The 19,340-nt window shown below is 39.0% G+C and overlaps 1 protein-coding gene across 1 annotated transcript in view; it reads left to right on the forward strand.

Moving 5' to 3' along the window:
- The window catches only part of C5 (complement C5), a 75,844-nt gene that overhangs the window by 43,476 nt on the left and 13,028 nt on the right, over positions 1-19,340 (forward strand). Inside the window, exons 23-33 of the mRNA XM_087823222.1 lie at positions 665-754; positions 1,914-2,126; positions 2,573-2,648; positions 5,886-6,045; positions 7,667-7,762; positions 9,185-9,356; positions 12,135-12,340; positions 13,643-13,795; positions 16,449-16,511; positions 17,879-17,960; positions 19,180-19,231. Coding sequence (XP_087679348.1) covers positions 665-754; positions 1,914-2,126; positions 2,573-2,648; positions 5,886-6,045; positions 7,667-7,762; positions 9,185-9,356; positions 12,135-12,340; positions 13,643-13,795; positions 16,449-16,511; positions 17,879-17,960; positions 19,180-19,231 — 1,363 coding nt within the window. The remainder of the gene's footprint in view (positions 1-664; positions 755-1,913; positions 2,127-2,572; positions 2,649-5,885; positions 6,046-7,666; positions 7,763-9,184; positions 9,357-12,134; positions 12,341-13,642; positions 13,796-16,448; positions 16,512-17,878; positions 17,961-19,179; positions 19,232-19,340) is intronic.

The following is a 19,340-nucleotide window of genomic DNA, read 5'->3' on the forward strand; positions in this document are numbered from 1 at the left end:
TCCCTTCCCCACCCTCCCTCCCTTCCACTCTCTGTAAGGATCAATGGAAAAAATATCCTCATATGAGGATTAACAACAACAACAAAAATAAAGAGCTTAGCAGAGTTCTTGCTATTCCATCAGTAACGTGGTAAATATCGTCATCTTTATGAAATAAACCAATGATTACAGTAGAAAAATGCTCTGATATTGGTATACTAAACTCTGTTCTTGTGCATAAAGAAAAAGAGTCTAAGTAAGACTGAGAAGACAAGGAGGAAAGAATTTCAGGGCATGTTTCCTAACGGAGCTAATCGCCACATTTCCTTGACTAAGGAATTATGTGTGAGTTATTTTTAGATTTCAGTTCCAAGAACAATTTTTTTCTTTGGACAAAATGACTATCTCACTTTTACTGGGGAATAAGATTTATATAGTCTATTTTTTTCCTATCTTGTAATGACTAGAAAGCTTACAGTCAAATGCAATGCTTTATTTAAAGAGATTACTTAAGCCTAGGGTTTGATCAAAATCCTTAATTATTATTAACTTCCTTCTAAAATTTTAATATTGTTATTATGAGTTGTTTTTTAAATTCCTTTGCAGTAGCTATATTATAAATAATCTGCAAAGAGTCTTCCCTCTAGAATTCTGTGTAAATCTAATAACTTTTTTTTAATTTCAGGTGTCGTTAGCAGACAAAAGTTGTTCCCATACAGGGTACCATTAGATTTGGTCCCCAAAACAAAAGTCAAAAGGACTGTCAGTGTAAAAGGTAAATTAACAAATGTCATTTTTATCTATTATTTTACTTTTTGCTTCAAACAAAAATCCAATATCCTCATGATCATTCTATTTCTCCTCATCTCTATTCAGTAGCTTATACAAACTCACCTGTGGGAGTACCCTACTCCTATTCCCACCTTCAAATCCCCAACCACTTTTCCAACTGTCTTCTTCTACTGGCCTGATTTAAAAGGAAATTTATTCTCCATGATGAAGGGTGAGGTCTGTCATTGACCCAAAGACTTCTCTACAATGGAAGTGCAGCTGCTTCTAGACTTAAGAACTTTCCATGATCTTAGTGGCCAGTCCTACTCTAGAGAATGCCTTATAAATTGCAAATGACCCCAAACCAGCAGCACTGCTCTGCTCAGGTATGTGTCCCAGAGGGGTTCTTTTGCATTTGCAAAAGTGATGTCTGCTGGGTATTCCCTGGTCTCCAGCCTTTACAATTCAATGACATATCTTCAAAATATAGAAGGTCCTGATTACACTTTATCTCAGATAAGACCTTGGAGTCACTGAATGTTAGTACTGGAGAGGACTTTTTAATCATGAGCAACCTTGTTGTTGCATATATAAGAAAGCAGTTAGTCCAGGATTGAGCAGTGAGTTATGGACAGGACCTTCACAGAGCATTCACAATTCAGATGCTTTGCTTTGCTTTGCTTTGCCTTGCTTTGCTTTGTTTGCTTTGCTTTGCTTTGCTTTGCTTTGTTTGCTTTGCTTTGCTTTGCTTTGCTTTGCTTTGCTTTGCTTTGCTTTGCTTTGCTTTGCTTTGCTTTGCTTTGCAGAAGCAACTGATTAATAGTGTTTGCAGTGTCTAATGCTTTCAAGTTGAATGGCAGTTAATTTGCCATGTACTCTATGCGGTAATCTGCCCACTGTATTACACCACCATATAACAGTGGTATTTTTAAGCGTACTTTTGGTGTTTTTAAAAAATCTGCCTTTCTAACCAGATCTTTTAATTTTTATCTCCCCAATTCAGAGAAGTAACTCAACTGCCTAGATAAAAAGGAAAGACTAGTGATGCTTGCTCTTATTTCTATTTAAAATATACTGTTACTTAGAAATTAATAGAAATTGATTGTATTTTCTTTGAATTTTGTGTGTGTGTGTGTGTGTGTGTGTGTGTGTGTGTGTTTCAGGACTGCTTATGGGTGAGGTCATGTCTGCAGCTGTGAGTCGGGAAGGCATTGATATCCTTGCTGACCTCCCCAAGGGGAATGCAGAGGCGGAATTGATGAGCGTTGTCCCAGTATTCTATGTTTATCGCTACCTGGAAGCAGGAAATCATTGGAACATTTTTTCTCCTAACTCATTATTTGAAAAACAGTACCTGATGAAAAAATTAAAAGAAGGTAAAAAAAATCTATTTCACATATTGTACATAAAAATCTTGTGTTTTTTAAACTAATAGTGTAATTAAACTAATATTTATGTTATGAATTATACAAAAGTTTAATTAAAGAAGCATTTCATCAAAAAATTATAAGGTAGACTCTACTATAGGAATAAATACTATTTGCTGTTGTGTTTTGGCTTAACTTACTAAAATAGACAAGACACCTGCATTCCAAATCTAAAGCACACTTCCTTCCTTCTTGAATGAGCTCAGAATAGTTTACTTGATAATTCCCAATTTAAGTGATTCATATATTTCCTTTGAGAAGTTCAATGTTGGCCACAGAGCATATGTTTGCTGCTTAACATCAAGGGAAATTTACCACTCCCAGGAGCTAATAAAGCACTCCGAGTAGACATGGAGGTCAATGAAGCACTCTTTTCTTTTTCTGGTGCCTCTTAGGGATGATAAGCATCATGTCCTACAAAAATCCTGACTATTCTTATAGCATGTGGAAAAATGGACAAGGTTGTACTTGGTAAGTAGAAGGTTTTGACTTGTATTTTATACAGTAGTTGATTAATTAACTAAAGAATAACAACCTTAATGGAAACTTCATTTGTCTAGTTGCTCAGGCTAAAAGCCTAGTAGTCATCCTTCATTGCCCTCTTTCTCTTACAAGCCACATCTGAGCCAGCAAATACTTTTGGCTGCACCTTCTAAATATGTCCTGAATTTGACTACTTCTTACCAATTCCACTCCACCATACTGGTCCAAGCCACTCTCATCTCTCACCTGGATTATGGCACTAGCCTCAGGTTTTTCAGCTTCAGCCCTTGCACCTCTTCAGTTTATGCAGCAGAGTATCTTGAATGACCTTGTTAAGACATAAATTAGTTTTAGTTTATGCCATTCAAAACGATTCAGAAACTTCCCATCTTTTCAGGGTAAAAACCAAAGTTCTTACTGTGATCTACAAGGCTTTCTGTGGTCTGGTCCCACCTCACTTCTCAGTCTGTATCCCATTCTGTTCTCTTTCATTCCACTTGAACCCCACTGAGCTCCTTGCTGTTCCTTAAACACACCAGCCACACTTCCAACTCAGAGCCTTTGCATTGACTGTTACTTCCATCTGGAATGCTCCCCCAGGTATCAGCGTGGCTGGCTTCTTTACCTTCAGGTCTTTACCAAAAGTCACCTTCTCAGTGAGGCCTCTGCTAATCCTTCTGTCTAAACTTGTACCCATTCCCATCCCAAAACTTTATAGCCTTCTCCCCAGCTTCCCTTTTTTCTTTGGAATGTATTGCTAACATTCTTTGTTTAAAGTTTTTAATTGAATTTATTGGGGTGACATTGGTTAATAAAATTCTATAGGTTTCGAGTGTACAATTCTATAATACATCATCTGTATATTGGATTGTGGGTTCACCACCCAAAGTCAAGTCTCCTTCTGTCACCATTTGTCCCCCCCTTATCCTCTTCTTCCTCCCCCCACTCCTCTTTTCCTCTGATAATCACTGTATTGTTGTCCGAGTCTCTGACTTTGTTTTTTCCTTAATCCCTTCACCTGTGTCACCTAGCCCCTTAACCCTCCTCCCCTCTGACTATTACTAAGATTCTTACTTACCTCACTTATTGTTTGTCAGACAGCCACTAGAATGTAAGCTCTACATGGGCAATTCAAAGTATGCCTAGCACCTGGTACATACCTGGCACATAGTAGGTGCTCAATAAGTACTTGTCCAGTGAAGCATAATAACTTCCATAATTCTGATGATTTGAGGAAAAGACAATCTGAATTAATTAAATCCATATGGTAATATATTTTCAAAAAATACTATCATGCTTTGACAAAATATTTACTAAAAACACACTATGCCATGTGCTTTGTGGGTACTACAGTATGAATCACTTTTAAAGAGTGTACAGTCTAGAATAATTAACTTTTACATTATGCCCTTTAACTATTGAGAGGCCCTAGGATTTCATCCTTGACCTTCTTATTTTCTGTAATCTTTCCTTGTACAATCTCGTCTTTGCCCATGACTTTCATAACTTCTCTACAGATGATTCTCTAATCTATGTCTCAAGGCCTAACTTCTTTCATAACCTCCAGATCCACATTTCTAGGGTCTGGGAGCCAAAGGTCCTTCAAGTATAATCTATGCCAAATTCATTCTTTTGTTTCTCTGTTCCCTTAATCAGTGCACAGCGATACTCCGTACTTTATCCCCACTTTGACTCCTCCCTATCCTTTTGGCTTTATATCCAATCAGCCACCAATTCTCACAGATTGTACCTTAGAAGTGTGTCTAAGCCGTATGTGGATGGCACATTTTAAAAGGCATGTATATCCCTAGAGCATGTCAATCAGGAGGTAACTACCAGGGTGGGTGTTGATCCAGACTGGAGCTGGGAACTAAATGCCTAGAGAACTGAAACCCCCACAAGATGTGACAGCCTATCAGTAAACACGCAGAGCCTCTCAGGAGTTCTGGGCAAAACTGAGTGGGTGGTGCTCAGCCAGAAACATAGAAACACTTGTGTACTGTCCTAGAACCAATTCCACAAGCTCCTTGAGAGAAATAGATACATAGAAAAAATGGCCTACCTGAATACTTTCAAAAATTGTTCAGAGAAATACAGGAAATATGCAGAAAGTACAATGAATAATATGTTACTCATTTTAAAAAGGAAAATGAAAACAAAATTTTAAAGTGAGGAGAGAGGTATCTCAAAGGCATCTGAGGAGCTGAAGAATTGGGCAGATCTAGGGCAGTTGAATGAGTGAGGGAACTGGAGGAGAGGAATGAAGGTGTAAGAGGCATTCTGGGGCTTGTGAATTAGATCTTGTCTGATATATATATATATATATATATCAGACAAGATCTAATTATATATATATATATATATATATATATATATATATATATATATATATATATATAGTTAATTCTCACTTGAAGTTTTTTTCCCCACTGATTTTTAGAGAGAGTGGGAGGGAAGAGAGAGAGAGAGAGAAACAGCGACATGAGAGAGACATATTTATTGGTTGCCTCCCACACAAGCCCGATTGGGCCAGAGATGAACCTGCAGTCCAGGTATGTGCCTTTGACTGGGAATCAAACCCACAACCCTTCGGTGCTCAGACCGACACTCTAACCTCTGAGCCACATCAGACAGGGCTCTTTGAGAGATATCAGTAAAGACTTAAATTGCTTTTTGACTAAATAATTATGAGAATTAAAGCTTCCTTGTGAGGTAGTGAGCCCTGAATCAATGGCATGGCTCTAGGGGAAGCAGATAAACACTCCTACTGATGCTGGGGAAGGGTGTTCAGGCCTCAGAGAGGGATTTAGATTAGATGGCTTGCACAAATCTTACAATCAAGAATTCTACAATTTTGTTCTTCCACATCGTACGTTCATGTGTCAGTGCCTTGACTCAACACTATTTGTTTTACTGCTGTTGTCTTTAACTTAAAAAATTTTTATTTTGTATCATCAGGCATTCATTTTTTAGCTTATGTACGGGCTCACAATGTTGCAACCACAGAAAATGTGTGGCTCTCATTTGTTGACCGAATGTTTTTGGAGATCTTCCTAAAATCTTCCCTTCTCTTGTAAAATAATGACAATTTACTTTGGAATTGCATGTTTTAAAATGTTATTTTCTTTTAAAGAATAAACACTGTATGTGCTAAAACACACTGTAAATTGAGAGCCAAAAGCAATTCAGTGTATAAATGTTTATTTATTTGATTTTGTCTTAAAGGTTGACAGCTTTTGTTTTAAGAGTACTGGGACAATTACATAAATATTTACCTCAGGACCAAAATTCAATTTGCAATTCTTTAACGTGGCTGATTGAGCATGGTCAGCTAGCAAACGGGTCTTTCAAGAAATATTCCCATTACCAACCGTTAAAATTACAGGTAAGGAAACCAAATGCACAGATTAGCAATAGTTGTATTTGCCCGTTTGAGCTTCTGTCTCACCCTATTCTAGGAGGATGAGGAAGACAGGAACAAATATGTGCAGCCCTGCAAGAAACTCCTCTTGTGCGCACACGAAGAGTTCAAAAGGCCTCCTCATTCTGCTCTTCAGACCACCCATTGTAGGTCAGATCAGTGATATCTTAGACATCTTGTGTAACAGGCACTGGCGGTTCATAGGCAGCAGATGCTAGAGGTCTCAGAATGTGTAAAATGCACAAACTGTCTACGTACCCCTGGTATGGAACCTGTACCTGAAGTTCAGAGCCTTCTTACAGGCCAAGGTTGCACGGTGTTGTCATGAAAGATGGGAGGGACTCTATTTACACTCTGTTGGAAAGAAAGACTGGGGTCAATTTAATTCAAAGTGCAACCGAGTGTTACTTGAGATTAAAATCTACTTCTATGCTTGACATACAAAGTAATTTCAATATTGCTCCAATATATTCTACTCCTTGGAATTTTTTATCAGACACAATGGGCTCCCTGGCTAACAGGAGTCTCATAATGGTCCTCTGTTGGGTCAGTAGCAGATTAGGACTCCCACAAGATATGGAGGCAACTGACAATGACATTTGAAGAGTAAAATGCTACAACAATTATTTTTTCTTAAGATGTCCACCCCATCCATCCATCTATCTACATTCATTCAACAACCATTCACTAAGCATCTAATACATGCAAAGGGCCTATTTTGGTCAGCATGCGACAGGAAGCGTGGGATAGACCAGGCAGTATCCCTGCCACAAAAGAGCTCACACATTGGTAGGGAAAGTGGAGTAAATATACTAGTGACTCTAATCAAGACATAAGTTTATGTGTTCATTTGTTTGTTCAATAGATATTAATTGAACGTGTTCTAAGTACTACATGGTAGGGACACAGCAGTGAACAAAACAGGTGAGGCCACAGAGCTTACAATCTAGCAGAGACATTGAGTAATTCCAAGTATGTGATACATGTTAAGAAAAGGGAAATATCATTTCATTGAAACCAGGGGATCTATCCCAGATTGGGGGAGTTGGAAAAATGAGTTGTGAGGCTTCTTGGAGCTAGGAAGGAGGGAGTCAGGAAGAGGGTTCCAAGTGGAGCCAACAGCATGCCTGGCATTTTTGAAGTAGAGAGAGGGGGTGATTCACTCAAAGAGCTGGGGCCAAGAGAGCTAGGGGGCGAGTGGCATGAAATAAAACTGGAGAGGTACTTAGAGGTCACATATTGGAAGTTCTCAGAAGCATTACATTGGAATGTCACTGCCCCAAAAGAAAAAAATATGGGAGAAGAGTGGCAGAATAGTGCTTCGTGCATTTTAACGGGCTCTTGAAGGAGGGGAGAATTTTAATGTGGTGAAGTGGTATGAAGTGGAGCTTCAACACAAAGAGGTGTGGGAGAGAAGGGCACATAGAGGTACGAAGTAAGAAAGACTCAGGGTTTCCTGAGAAATGGCAAGCAGCCCAACTAGAATGTATGAAGGAAGAGAGGGATATTAGCTCAATATGGAGATTAGAACTAGGTCATTTTGCTTTAAAGATGCCATTTCACTGTCCTTTATCATTATTTTTAGAGTACCTTGTCTACTGAAGCCGAAGAAAACATCTTATATCTTACAGCCTTTACTGTGATTGGAATTAGAAAGGCCTTTGATATATGCCCCCTAATGGTAAGTAAGAGGGTTTTTGGTTTTTTGTGTCTAACACCCATCATCTGTTTCTGTACCATATACTGGGGGGAGGGGGGGAGGGGCAGAGTATAGACCTTGAAAATAACTGGAACTCCAGAACCAAAGGATTTCAGAATTATGATATATTAGAAACCACCTAATCCAACCCGCTGGACAGATGAGAAAACTGAGACCTATAGGACAGATGAATTTAATTGTTCACTTTCACAGGCTACTGAATGATAGAGCTGGGACTAGAACTGATCACTTCTGGCTGTAATGACAGAATGACCCAGCATCCCCAACTTCCTTCTCTTATCTCTGTCAAATCTTATAATATGTATATGACTCTTATCTACAGTTGAGGCACTCTGTATCATGGAACTACTTATACATGCTATCGTGTATATGAGAAATTCACCATATGAATTTATCTTATACACGATAGCATGTTTGCTTCTTTGGGTTGTGCTGTTTCATTTGCTTGGAAGCTGAGGGGGAAAAGAAGAGGCTTCACTTAAGTGAATCAACATAAAAGATTCCAAGGGATAACAGAGATGAACCTCTGATCTTGGAAGCGACAGGTCCCTAAACTGAAGTTAAACACTCCTACCTACAAACCAAAAGTAAGTTAGACAAGTCCTTCAAACCAGCTTACAGAATGGAGATGGAAAAATCCCAAGAGGATTTGTAGGACTTGAAGCATAAAATGAAATAATGTTTCTTGTTTGTTTCAAAAGAGTTGTTATTTATACTTAACAAGACGAAATAATTGATGAGGACCAATTCCCAGGGGCCTAGAGGACCAGTTGGCACCTGGCAGCGCATGAGTAAGACACAGATGGAGCTGGAAGGAAGGAGCCAGGCAATGTTAGCAGCATTGCACTACGCTTTCTCCTAATACCTTACCAAAATGACTATTTTAGTTGTCTAAAGACAAAGTGGTAGAGACTATTTTTCCAGGAATCCTTTGAATCAAAAAGTACTTTGGCAACTTAGCTCTTTTTCTGCTAATTATAGTTTTATTTAGTAAAATTCCTTTTGAAAATGTGAATCTGCCTCAGCTATGCTGAAGGGGAATGCTGAAAGCTGTATCTATGCTCAGTGCTTTTTCTTCCTGGAGGCTAGGTCTGACTTGGGAAGTAGAAACTAAATGGAAAAACCTCTAGAGGGAGATGAGAATTCAGGGGCAAAAAGCTTGACCCAATTTGGACAGCCTCATTTTTGCTTCTGAGATTATGCTCTGCTCCTTCCGCCAGGAAGGGTTTGCTTCAGCCAGACACCATCCATTTCCATTAAATCACTTCTCTTTCCACCCTTATCTTGCCTACCTCAGGATGGTGCCACCTGGGGGTAGTTCACGTTAGTTGATAGGTTGATGCATCACAAAGAAACTTAGATATCTTCTGCCCTTGTTTTCAGAAAATCAGCACAGCTCTAACTAAAGCTGACACCTTTCTGCTTGAAAATGCCCTCTCGGCCCAGAGCACCTTCACACTGGCCATTGCTGCTTACGCTCTTTCCCTGGGAGATACAAGTCACTCACAGTTTCGTTCCATTGTCTCAGCCCTGAAGAGGAAAGCTTCCGTTAAAGGTATGACTGGTTCCATACATTTTTTGGCAAGTGTTTACTAAGTATATAGAATCTGCTCATTCTGGGAAGTAGGTAGTGGCATGCAAAGCTGAGTAAGATGCAGTTCCTGCCCTCAAGGAACAAACCATTACAATGCAATGTAATAAGTGCTATTACTCATATATTTATTCATTCAGCACATGCTTATTCATTCCTAAATCTAATAAATATGTATCGAGTACCTCTAATGTACCAGGCACTGTTCAAGGCTCTGGGGATAAGGCACCAATAACAACAAAAATCTAGGCCTCGTGAAACTTCATTCTCATTAAGGAGAAGCAATATGATAAATAAGTAAAACACTGCATATAGTGAATAGGTTGGTGATGACTGATATGAAGAAAAACCAAGCAGGGAAGAGAGAAAGGGTGACGTGGTGGGTTGTAATTTTTGATAGGGTAATCAGGCTTAAACCTCACTGAGAAGGTGGTATTTGAGTTGAAAGCTGAAGTAAGAGAGGGGAAGAAGTGAGCCTGTGGCTATCTAGAAGGGTGTTTCTGGAAGAGAAACAGCATGTGCAAATACTCTAAGGCAGGAGTATCCCTGGTGCTCCAGGAAAGGCGAGGAGGCTAGTGTGGCTGGAGAGGAAAAGATGAGGGGTAGAAAGTGAAGTCAGAAAAAGGAAAGGAAAGGAAAGGATAGGGGAGGGGAGGGGAGGGGAGGGGAGGGGAGGGGAGGGGAGGGGAGGGGAGGGGAGGGGAGGGGAGGGGAGGGGAGGGGAGGGGAGGGGAGGGTGAAGCTGTTATGTAGGGCCTTGAAAGTCATTATAGGAGTTCTGCAGGACTTCTGTATACAGTATACAGTTGTGCAATGTGCAAGGCTCTCAAGCAAGCCAATAAATTGAGGCTGAAATCCAGCCCATGGTTTGGATCTGCTTTTCAGCTGCGCTGTGGTCTGGGCCTGCTTCCACCTTGAACAAGGGGATCCTGGGGGCCAGTGGGAGCCCTAGAACATTAATTTCCACTTTCAGTGGGAAGGGAAGACATTCGAGGATTTTGAGCAGAGGAGTGCATAACTTGGCTTATAGTGTATCAGTTTGGCTATAAAGGTATATATTTTAGAAAATTAAAGATACAACTTCCTATAGGTCAAGAGTAAAGAAATAGTAGCAGCGACCACTGGCCAATGTGCCTATATCAGCATGGACATCACTGAGCACTTCTGAAGCCTCTCTTGGCTGAGGTTTTCCAAAAGTTTAATAAATCTCGATGTCATTTAAAAATGACTGAATCTTAACATATATCTCAAAACCACTTATGTAATATTTGTACTAACACAAGAGAAATGTATTGAGTATTGTAAGATATGGATCATAAAATTATAGAATTTAAGAGCTAGAAGAGAACTTAATTCAAATAATATTTGAGCTGGAAGTATCTTTAGAAAACAGACCTTTCATTCTAAATACAGCAAATCTGAGTCTCTGAGAGGGAAGGAAAACATGTTGTCCAAAGTCATGCAAATAATGGATCCTGAATTTTAAACAGATACATTGAAATTTTCACTAATCTTCAAAAATGATTTCTAGATATGCTTTACTGTTTTTTAAAATAATTTGTTTTTAAAAAGAATTTGAGGTGACAAGTTTAAATTACTAGAGCAATAACAAATATAATTTAGAATTTAATTTATGAAAAGTGATGCATATATGAAATTACCTTTAGTGCTTTAAATTGGGAGTAAATAATAAAAGACTGAACTAAGGCTTTGGGTATAATCTCATAATTTCAAGAATGTAGTTATTTTCTGTCAAGGAATTTCCTAAATGCTAGGAGTGATAGAGTTGTCTTTTGTTAATGAGGTGACTTTTGGAAAGTCCTTAGGTAACGTAAGGATGGGGGCTGGTTGCCTAGGAGAACCATGTGATTAGAGGGTTGGAACTTTCAGTACCTGTCCCTCAACCCCCAACCTCAGGGAAGGAGAGAGGGGCTGGAGGTTAAGTTAATCATCAATGGCCAATGATTTGATCAATCATGACTATGCAGTGAAGCCTCCATAAAAACCCACAAGGACAAGGTTCAAAGAGCTTCCAGGTTGGTGAACACGGGGCGATTCAGACAGAGTAGCACACCTAGAGAAGACATGGAGGCTCCATGCCCTTTCCCTATACCTTGCCCTATGCCTCTCTTTTATCTGGCTGTCCCCGAGTTATATCCTTTTACAATAAACTGGTAATCGAGTAAGTAAAATGTTTCTCTGAGTTCTGTAAACTGCTCTAGTAAAGTAATTAAACCTGAGGAGGAGGGTCTTTGGAACCTCTGATTTATAGCCAACTGGTCTGAAGTATCCTCAACAATCCAGGTTGGGGATTAGCATCTGAATTGGAGGCTTGAGGGAGAAACCATCTTGTAGGACTGAACTCTTAACCTGTGAAATCTGACACTCTCTCTGACTAGATGGGGTCAAAACTGAGTTGAATTCTCCAACATCCTGCAGGTGTCCTATAATTGTTTGTTGATGTGCAGGAAAACCCCTCCCCCATTGGAAATTGAGTCTCAAAACTGTCCCCTGCTACCAAAAGATGTGGGCATTCCATGTTGACCTTTTCAAATAAAGGCAAATAACACTGTATTTAGGGATCTTGTTTGGCATTGGTCATCTTGAGGAATTCTTACAAAAGAATAAGAAACTTCTGGAAATCAGAAGGCCTCTGTTGGAAGAAACTGCTAAAAATCTGCTGGAATTGCGTCAAATTCACATTTTTAATCATATTAATCAGTTTGGTTTGTTGATGTTCAGGCACTCCACCCAGTTACCGCTTTTGGAAAGATGATCTTCAACAACAAGATAGCGCTGTACCTAACACTGGTACAGCACAAATGGTAGAAACCACTGCCTATGCTTTACTTACTATTTTGAACTTGAAAGATCTGAATTATGCTAACCCAATCATTAAATGGCTATCTGAAGAACAGAGGTATGGAGGTGGCTTTTATTCAACCCAGGTAATGTTTCTTTGTCTTGTTTCATCTTCCTGAAACATACTTGCTGCCTTCCTCGCCACACATCTCACCCTCATCCTGGCACGCTATAGATAGAATAAATGACTAGAATCGAAGGACTCTTACCTGCATTGACACCATTCTAATACAGAGGAACAAATAAGCCCTGAGAAGTTCATTCAGGGAGTTAGTGGCCAAGTCAAAATCAAAACTCAGTTCTCCTGACTCTAAGTTCAGCACTTCCTTTATGATTCTTAATGACCATAAATGACTAGTAAGGTTACATCCTATGTAATAAACAGTGGCTGCCATGTATACAAAGGTACTGATGTTCCCTTCCCCTAGAATAAATAAAAAGTGAGAGAAATACTGATTGTTACATGTTTATCTACCAATGTAAACTCGTTTGAACACATCTATTTTACATTATAACTATCATATCGTTGTATAATATACATCTATATTTAAGTTTAGTTCAAATGTTAATACATTTTCTGTTCCCTGGATATGTGGACAATGACAGAGTATGTGAATATGAACATAAAATTTAAAGCTACCAGGGGTTCTTCAGGATTACTTTAGTGATCATCTAATCCTGGGAGGCAAATGGGTTTCATCTTGGGTACAACTATAGGCTTACCAGGAACCAGTGACTCATTGATTAGTTTTAGCTGCCAAGGACATGGGCAAACAGGATAGCCATGTATTTGACATCTTTGAAGTGGTTACAGTTCCTGATTTTATAGATGAGAAAGATGAGGTCCAGAAAAATTAGGTTCATCCATCCATGTACTCTTTAGCTACCATGTGTGTACCTACTAAATGTAATAGATGCCAGGAAAGATATAATACTTTGACTCTTACATTACAATGGAGGAGGCCAACAAGAAACTATACATTAAAGTATTATAAATTGAGATGAATGCTCTGAAGGGCAGAAGGGGCAACCTTAAATAAGGGGAAGGGAGAGCTTATTTATGACTTCAAGCTGAAGCCTAAGGATGAAAAAAAAATAGTCATGCGAAGAGTTGGTCATTCCTCAAAGAGCAGCTTGCCTGTGTTCATATGCTCAGGATTGTGGAGAATCTGGACCTGAAGCCACACATCCTGTTCCTGCTAAGAGCAGAGTCCTTATTGGAGGAGAGTACTTCTTTCCACTTCCACAAGGGGGCCCTTAACCAGTTTCACTCAGTTGGAGTTTCATCTCTACAACACTGACCTACCCACTTATAAGAAAGGGTATTTGTAAAAAGAGAGCACGTAAGTAAGCTAAACCGGTTTTTGTGCCTTGCTGCTTGTTGATAGGATACAATTAATGCCATCGAGGGCCTGACAGAATATTCACTCCTGATGAAACAACTCCACTTGAATATGGATATCAGTGTTTCTTACAAGCATAAAGGTGACTTCTATCATTATAAGATAACAAAGACGAATTTCCTTGGGAGACCAATAGAGGTAAATGAAAGATGTTTTATAATATTTTATAATTGGATGGGACATTTGAAATCATCTGTTTCACCCTTATTTTACAAATGTATCCATTCACTACCTAAACATATAATGAGTGCCTTCTGTGTTCTAAGCAGGAGTGCCTACTCTGTCCTGAGCACTGAAGGTTCAAAATTAAAGCACAAAGAACCTGGGGGGGGGGGGGGAGACAGTAGTTTAAACCCACAGTGAAAAATAAGAGCCTTGATAGGTATATGGAAGGACAGAGAGGATCTCACGAGCCAGGCTGAGAGGTAGGAGGAGTTTGTCAAAGGCATCCAGATGGGTGGGTTAAATCTGGAGGAATTTAGCCAGATGAAAAAAAGGGGAGAACATTCTAGACATAGAGAACAGTATGCACAAAGGTACAGCAGGAAAATAAGAGAGAAGACACATTTGGGAGTCCACCGGTGGTTCCATCTGGCCCGGTCACACATGCAGACTGTGGCCAAATTGGAATTGACCTTTAGGTCCTCCAACAACTTGCCCCATGTCCTTTGCTACTACCGGATTTTTTAAAATGAAAACCTTGATGGCCTATGAGAATTTCCCAAAGAAAAGAACACATTGGAAAAACTAGATCCCATATTAATAATATTAACTAGTACGGTATAGTAGTATACAGCTACTAATACCTATTTTTCTAATTACCACATTTTAGATTATTTTGAGGTATATTTAAATGTACAAATAACTAGAGATTGTTCTATTGTCCACATTCTCCACAAATTCATGTTTGTGTAAAGTCAGTAAGCATGAGAAATTAAATTTAATGTAAAAATTGCAAACTCATAGCTCATAGTAAATATACAGGGCAAGGCAAAAGTAGGTTTGCAGTCATTCATATTGAAAATAATACAAAAATAATTAATAAATAATAATACAAGAATAAACTCTGTTTCAGGCACTCCAGACTGTAAACCTACTTTTGCCCCACCCTGTATATACATGTAAAAAGATGGATGTGGATATAGATGTAGATGTAGACATAGACATATTCCAACATTTAAAATTTAGAAATTTCAAATAAAAATCTGGTTTCTAAATTCTCATAAAACAAAACAAAGATCTGGCAATAGAGTGCTGTTGACATGGTATGCATTCTTCAGTTTGTTACAGTCCTGACCAGTCATATGTTGTATGTATATGCACTTACATCCATCCTTGCTTTGTGCCTGGTCTTCTGCAGGCATTTATGATTGTGACCCTCAGTTTGGTAACCTTTCCCTGGGAGCATTTAGAGTTCACCAATGTCTGGTGAACTCTAAATGCTCATTAGAGCTTGGACTCATGGTTCACCAGAGCCAAGAGTCTAACCTCTAATGAGAGCTCTTGGCCTGAAGAGCCTGGTGGGCTACCATTTTGAGGTAGCTGGAGTTATCCTTCTCTTAGGGGAGTAGTGCTGGTAAAGGCCACTCGTCATCTTAAAATAATTTGAACCTCAGCTCATGATGTCGCCTTTGTGTGAAACCTGGGCTATTTTTATCTAGTTTGAAATCCTCTACTCTAACATTTCCTAAAATGCGTTACATGAAAAAAATATTTGGTGGGACGCTCATTTAAATTAAGTTAAATAAATTCTTTAACACAGGATTCCCTTGTCTTTAACCTGTATGTGATTAAGTGTGGCGATTCTGAGGAAGAATGGGCTATGGGCACAGTGGAGTGTACATTTGCCAAATTTATTTGTCCATAGAGCCCTTCTCTCTCGCAGTATCTCAGTTTACTGCTTTGCAGTAAATGCTGCTGTATTTCATCAGGAGAACAAGAAAGTTGGCCTGTTTACCTACATTTACTAAAATTTTGAGGAAGGGATGACAATCTTTCATGTGCACGGAATCCCTTTTGCTCTCATGTGCTAGGTAAAGGGAAGGTCAGGCTGCAGCCTTGGAGGGAGTGAAGAACCAACTCCTCAGGCCTCTTGCTCAGAATGATCTCTTCCATGCTTTGCACACATTAGAGAGTATCCGTATGCTAGATTTTCTCTGGAAGGGAGAACTCACTCAGTTCATGTCTTCAGTCTCCTCCTAGCAGAGTGGGAAAAAGAGCAGCAGCACCTAAGGATTTGGCAGGCTTGGTCGGATTTTAGGTGGTTTGGGTGGGGTGCCAAGGGTTTCCATTAACAGAGACCAGAGGAAGTAGGGAAAGTAAGATATTAGGAGGTGAAAGAGGAGTGCAAAGCAGAGGGTGGGAGGAGGAAAGATAGATTGCACCTACTTTAGAGTCATGCTGAGGTTCCCTGTTCCTGCTAATGAAAAGGATCTCCTTTGGCACATAGATGCTAGGCACTGAAAGGAATTTATTTAGTTGGCAAAGGAGATGAAGATCCAGTTTTACCATAACCATATAAAAATGAAAATGTAATCAAAGTGACTTCTGACATGTTGGTTTTGCTGGCTTACTTAGGCTATTTCAGACACCGTATTTATATGTTGAAAAGAAAGGAAATTCCAGTACTTTTTAGTGCCTACTAGGTACATAGAATCCTCAATGCCTTATCCATTTAATCTCACAAGAGCTTTGAGAGAGGAAGCTGGCAGATATCAGCTCTTTTCATTGCTCTCTCCTCTCTCCCTATTAAATAATAAAAGAAAGCATGGCTTCTCCATCCACCTTCCAGGTGCCTCTCAATGATGATCTTCTTGTTCGTACTGGATATAGCAGTGGCTTGGCAACAGTGCAGGTAAGTATTTCATTGAGAACCAACTTATTTGGGAGTATGTGTCTGCTTGCACTAAGTAACATAAAATAAAGTAGGGACTTTGCCACAAAGATAAAAATCTGGGCATTGGTAACTAGGACTGAAGTAGGATTCACTCTTTTTAGCTACCTTGGTAGCTGCCCTCACAATTTCTTTTTGAAAATTTCTATTTTCAAACCTTGTATGTATATAGTTGGTGTACTTATGGAAATTACATATGTAATTATGGAAATTACATATATAATATATATACAGAGTTGGGCAAAAGTAGGTTTATAGTTGTATGGAAAATAATACAACAATTGATAAATAATAATACAAGAATAAACTGTTTCACATGCTCACAATTGTCAACCTACTTTTGCCACACCCTGTATATGTGTGTATATATATATATGTATCATTTTATGCTTACATATATATATATACACATATACATGTGTGTATATATACAAACACATATATTCATGTTTTCTATGATTAGTAACATAGTCACATTTATCTAGCATCATTGGGGATTTTTATGTATATATGTATATAGACATACACGTGTGTGTGTGTGTGTGTGTGTGTGTGTGTGTGTGTGTGTGTGTGTGTGTAAGGGCTTAAGTTCATTTTATTTTAGCCATAGGCTGCATGGACAAACATAAACAGTTTAGAAAAACTTGCCACTCAATGGCTAAAATAAAATGAAATCTCTGTGTTCTGAGCATAAATAAATATTCTATTGATGATTTTAATTATACTCTTATTCTTCCCTTTCTCAATTAATGATGTTACTCATGGACCAGTCCCAGAACACATATTGGAAGTTACCCTCTCACACGAGAGGCCCTCACTAAACCAAAAGCTCAGTGTCTCAGACAGTTTATCAAATTATATTGGTGGGGGATAGGTTGTCCACTTTTCTGTCACTTGTAGTTGCTCTAAATATACCTGCTTTTGGCAGCACCCCTTCCTATCCATACACACCTATAATTTGTTGTTTACCACTGTGGTGTGTGGGCTGGGAGAAAACCACACTTACTTGTAGTATTATATGTAAAATTTGAGTGTACAAGCTCAAAGACAAGAATCTTAGGAAGTTTCCTAAAAAATGAGGTGCTCAGATTTAACTGCATGAAATTTGGACCAAGATTCTGCCTGGCCACGGTCAGTTTTTGCTTATTTTGGATTTCTCAGCTATATTTTAAGGTTGTGGAGTTTGCCGAAAGTCCAGGTGCTGGGAAAATGGGTCCATTTGCACTGGATTTTGAAAATGATACTTCAAGCATCTCATTTACAGCAGCAGTCCTACCTTTTCTATTTTCCCACTTTAAATAAAATCTTGTTTACTTGTCCCAATACAGGTTGCAACTGTGGTTTACAAAATTGGTACCTCTGAAGAAGTTTGCAACTTTCATTTGAAAATTGAAGCCCAGGACATTGATGGTAAAACAGCATGATTTACACTGTAATTTTACCTAAGCATAAAGAATGTCAGAGAGCTTCCCTGATTAGGAAAATGTGCTTGCCCCAAAATAAAAATTTTTTTAAAAATATATCTTTATTGATTTCAGAGAGAGGAAGGGAGAGGGAGAGAGAGAGTTGAAACATCAGTGATGAGAAAGTCATTGATTGGCTGTCTCCTGCACACCCCTGACTGGGGATCAAGCCCACAACCCGGGCATGTGTCCTGACCGGGAATTGAACCGCTACCTCCGGGATCCTAGGTCGATGCTCAACCACTGAGTCACACCCAGCTGGACAAAATAAAAATTTCTTAATCAAATTCTTCAGCAGGTTGACATCAGAGTAAACATTACTGCCATTTACTGTAACAGAAGTAACTCTTTAATAATAGTTGGAAACTGATATTTAATAACTAAGCTAAAGGTATGCACTACTGATCAAGAAATTGTTTTGACTAATTTACTTTTTAAGAATATAACTAGTTATAAAGCCCTAGAAGGGTCTAATTTCAGATACTTGAATTTCTGTTACTTTTATGTCAGTGTTCCATTCTAGGACCCTGAATTTCCCTATCATCCTGTCGTATTTCCACCCCGTCCCTTTTCTGTATTCCAAGGGTTCTGACAAATATATATTTATCTGCCTCCATCTTCAACTTGGTCTCTCCAGTACTTATGGCCTTTTATTAATGCACCCTTTTTTCTACTGTGGCCTTCACATCCCTCTTCTGGTGGATTGGTTCTTCCCTCTCAGTCCAAAATCAAGTCCACATGCACACCCCAGTCCTCCTCTAATTATGACTCAGGGTCAGGGTGTGTGCCACTCCCCTGGCCTGATGGCTTTCCTGTGTGATTCAGGAGCCTTTTCCTACAGGATCCAGTGGATCCAGGCATCTGCTCTTTCTCCCGACAACCTCCCCCAAACATGTTACTACTACATATTTATCTTAAATGACTCCTCTAAATTATAAGGTTTTTGAGAACAGCAAATTGTTCTAATCATTTAAAGGCTCCCTGGTATTGTCTGTAGCCATGAATTTTCATTAAAATCACCAAAAGTCCCAACTTCCAAATCACAAATCATTTTTAAGTGTGTTCAGAGACGTACTGATTAATGATTCTGTTCCAGCAGGTTCAAAAACAGTTAAAAACAGTTTATTCTCATTTTTGTTTGCTTGTTTGTTTGTTGTGTGTGCTAGCATCCAACTTCAGAGGTACCTCGGAATATAAGCGCCTAGTAGCATGTGCCAGGTGAGTGCATTTCCACAAAGGGGACTGTAGACTCCAAAATCTCATGCTTGCCATTATATTATTTCTTTACATCGTTTTGAATTTTAAGATGGCCAGAAAATGCAAAGTT

This window comes from Miniopterus natalensis, chromosome 12 (assembly GCF_054644295.1).
Source record: "Miniopterus natalensis isolate mMinNat1 chromosome 12, mMinNat1.hap1, whole genome shotgun sequence".
NCBI lineage: Eukaryota > Metazoa > Chordata > Mammalia > Chiroptera > Miniopteridae > Miniopterus > Miniopterus natalensis.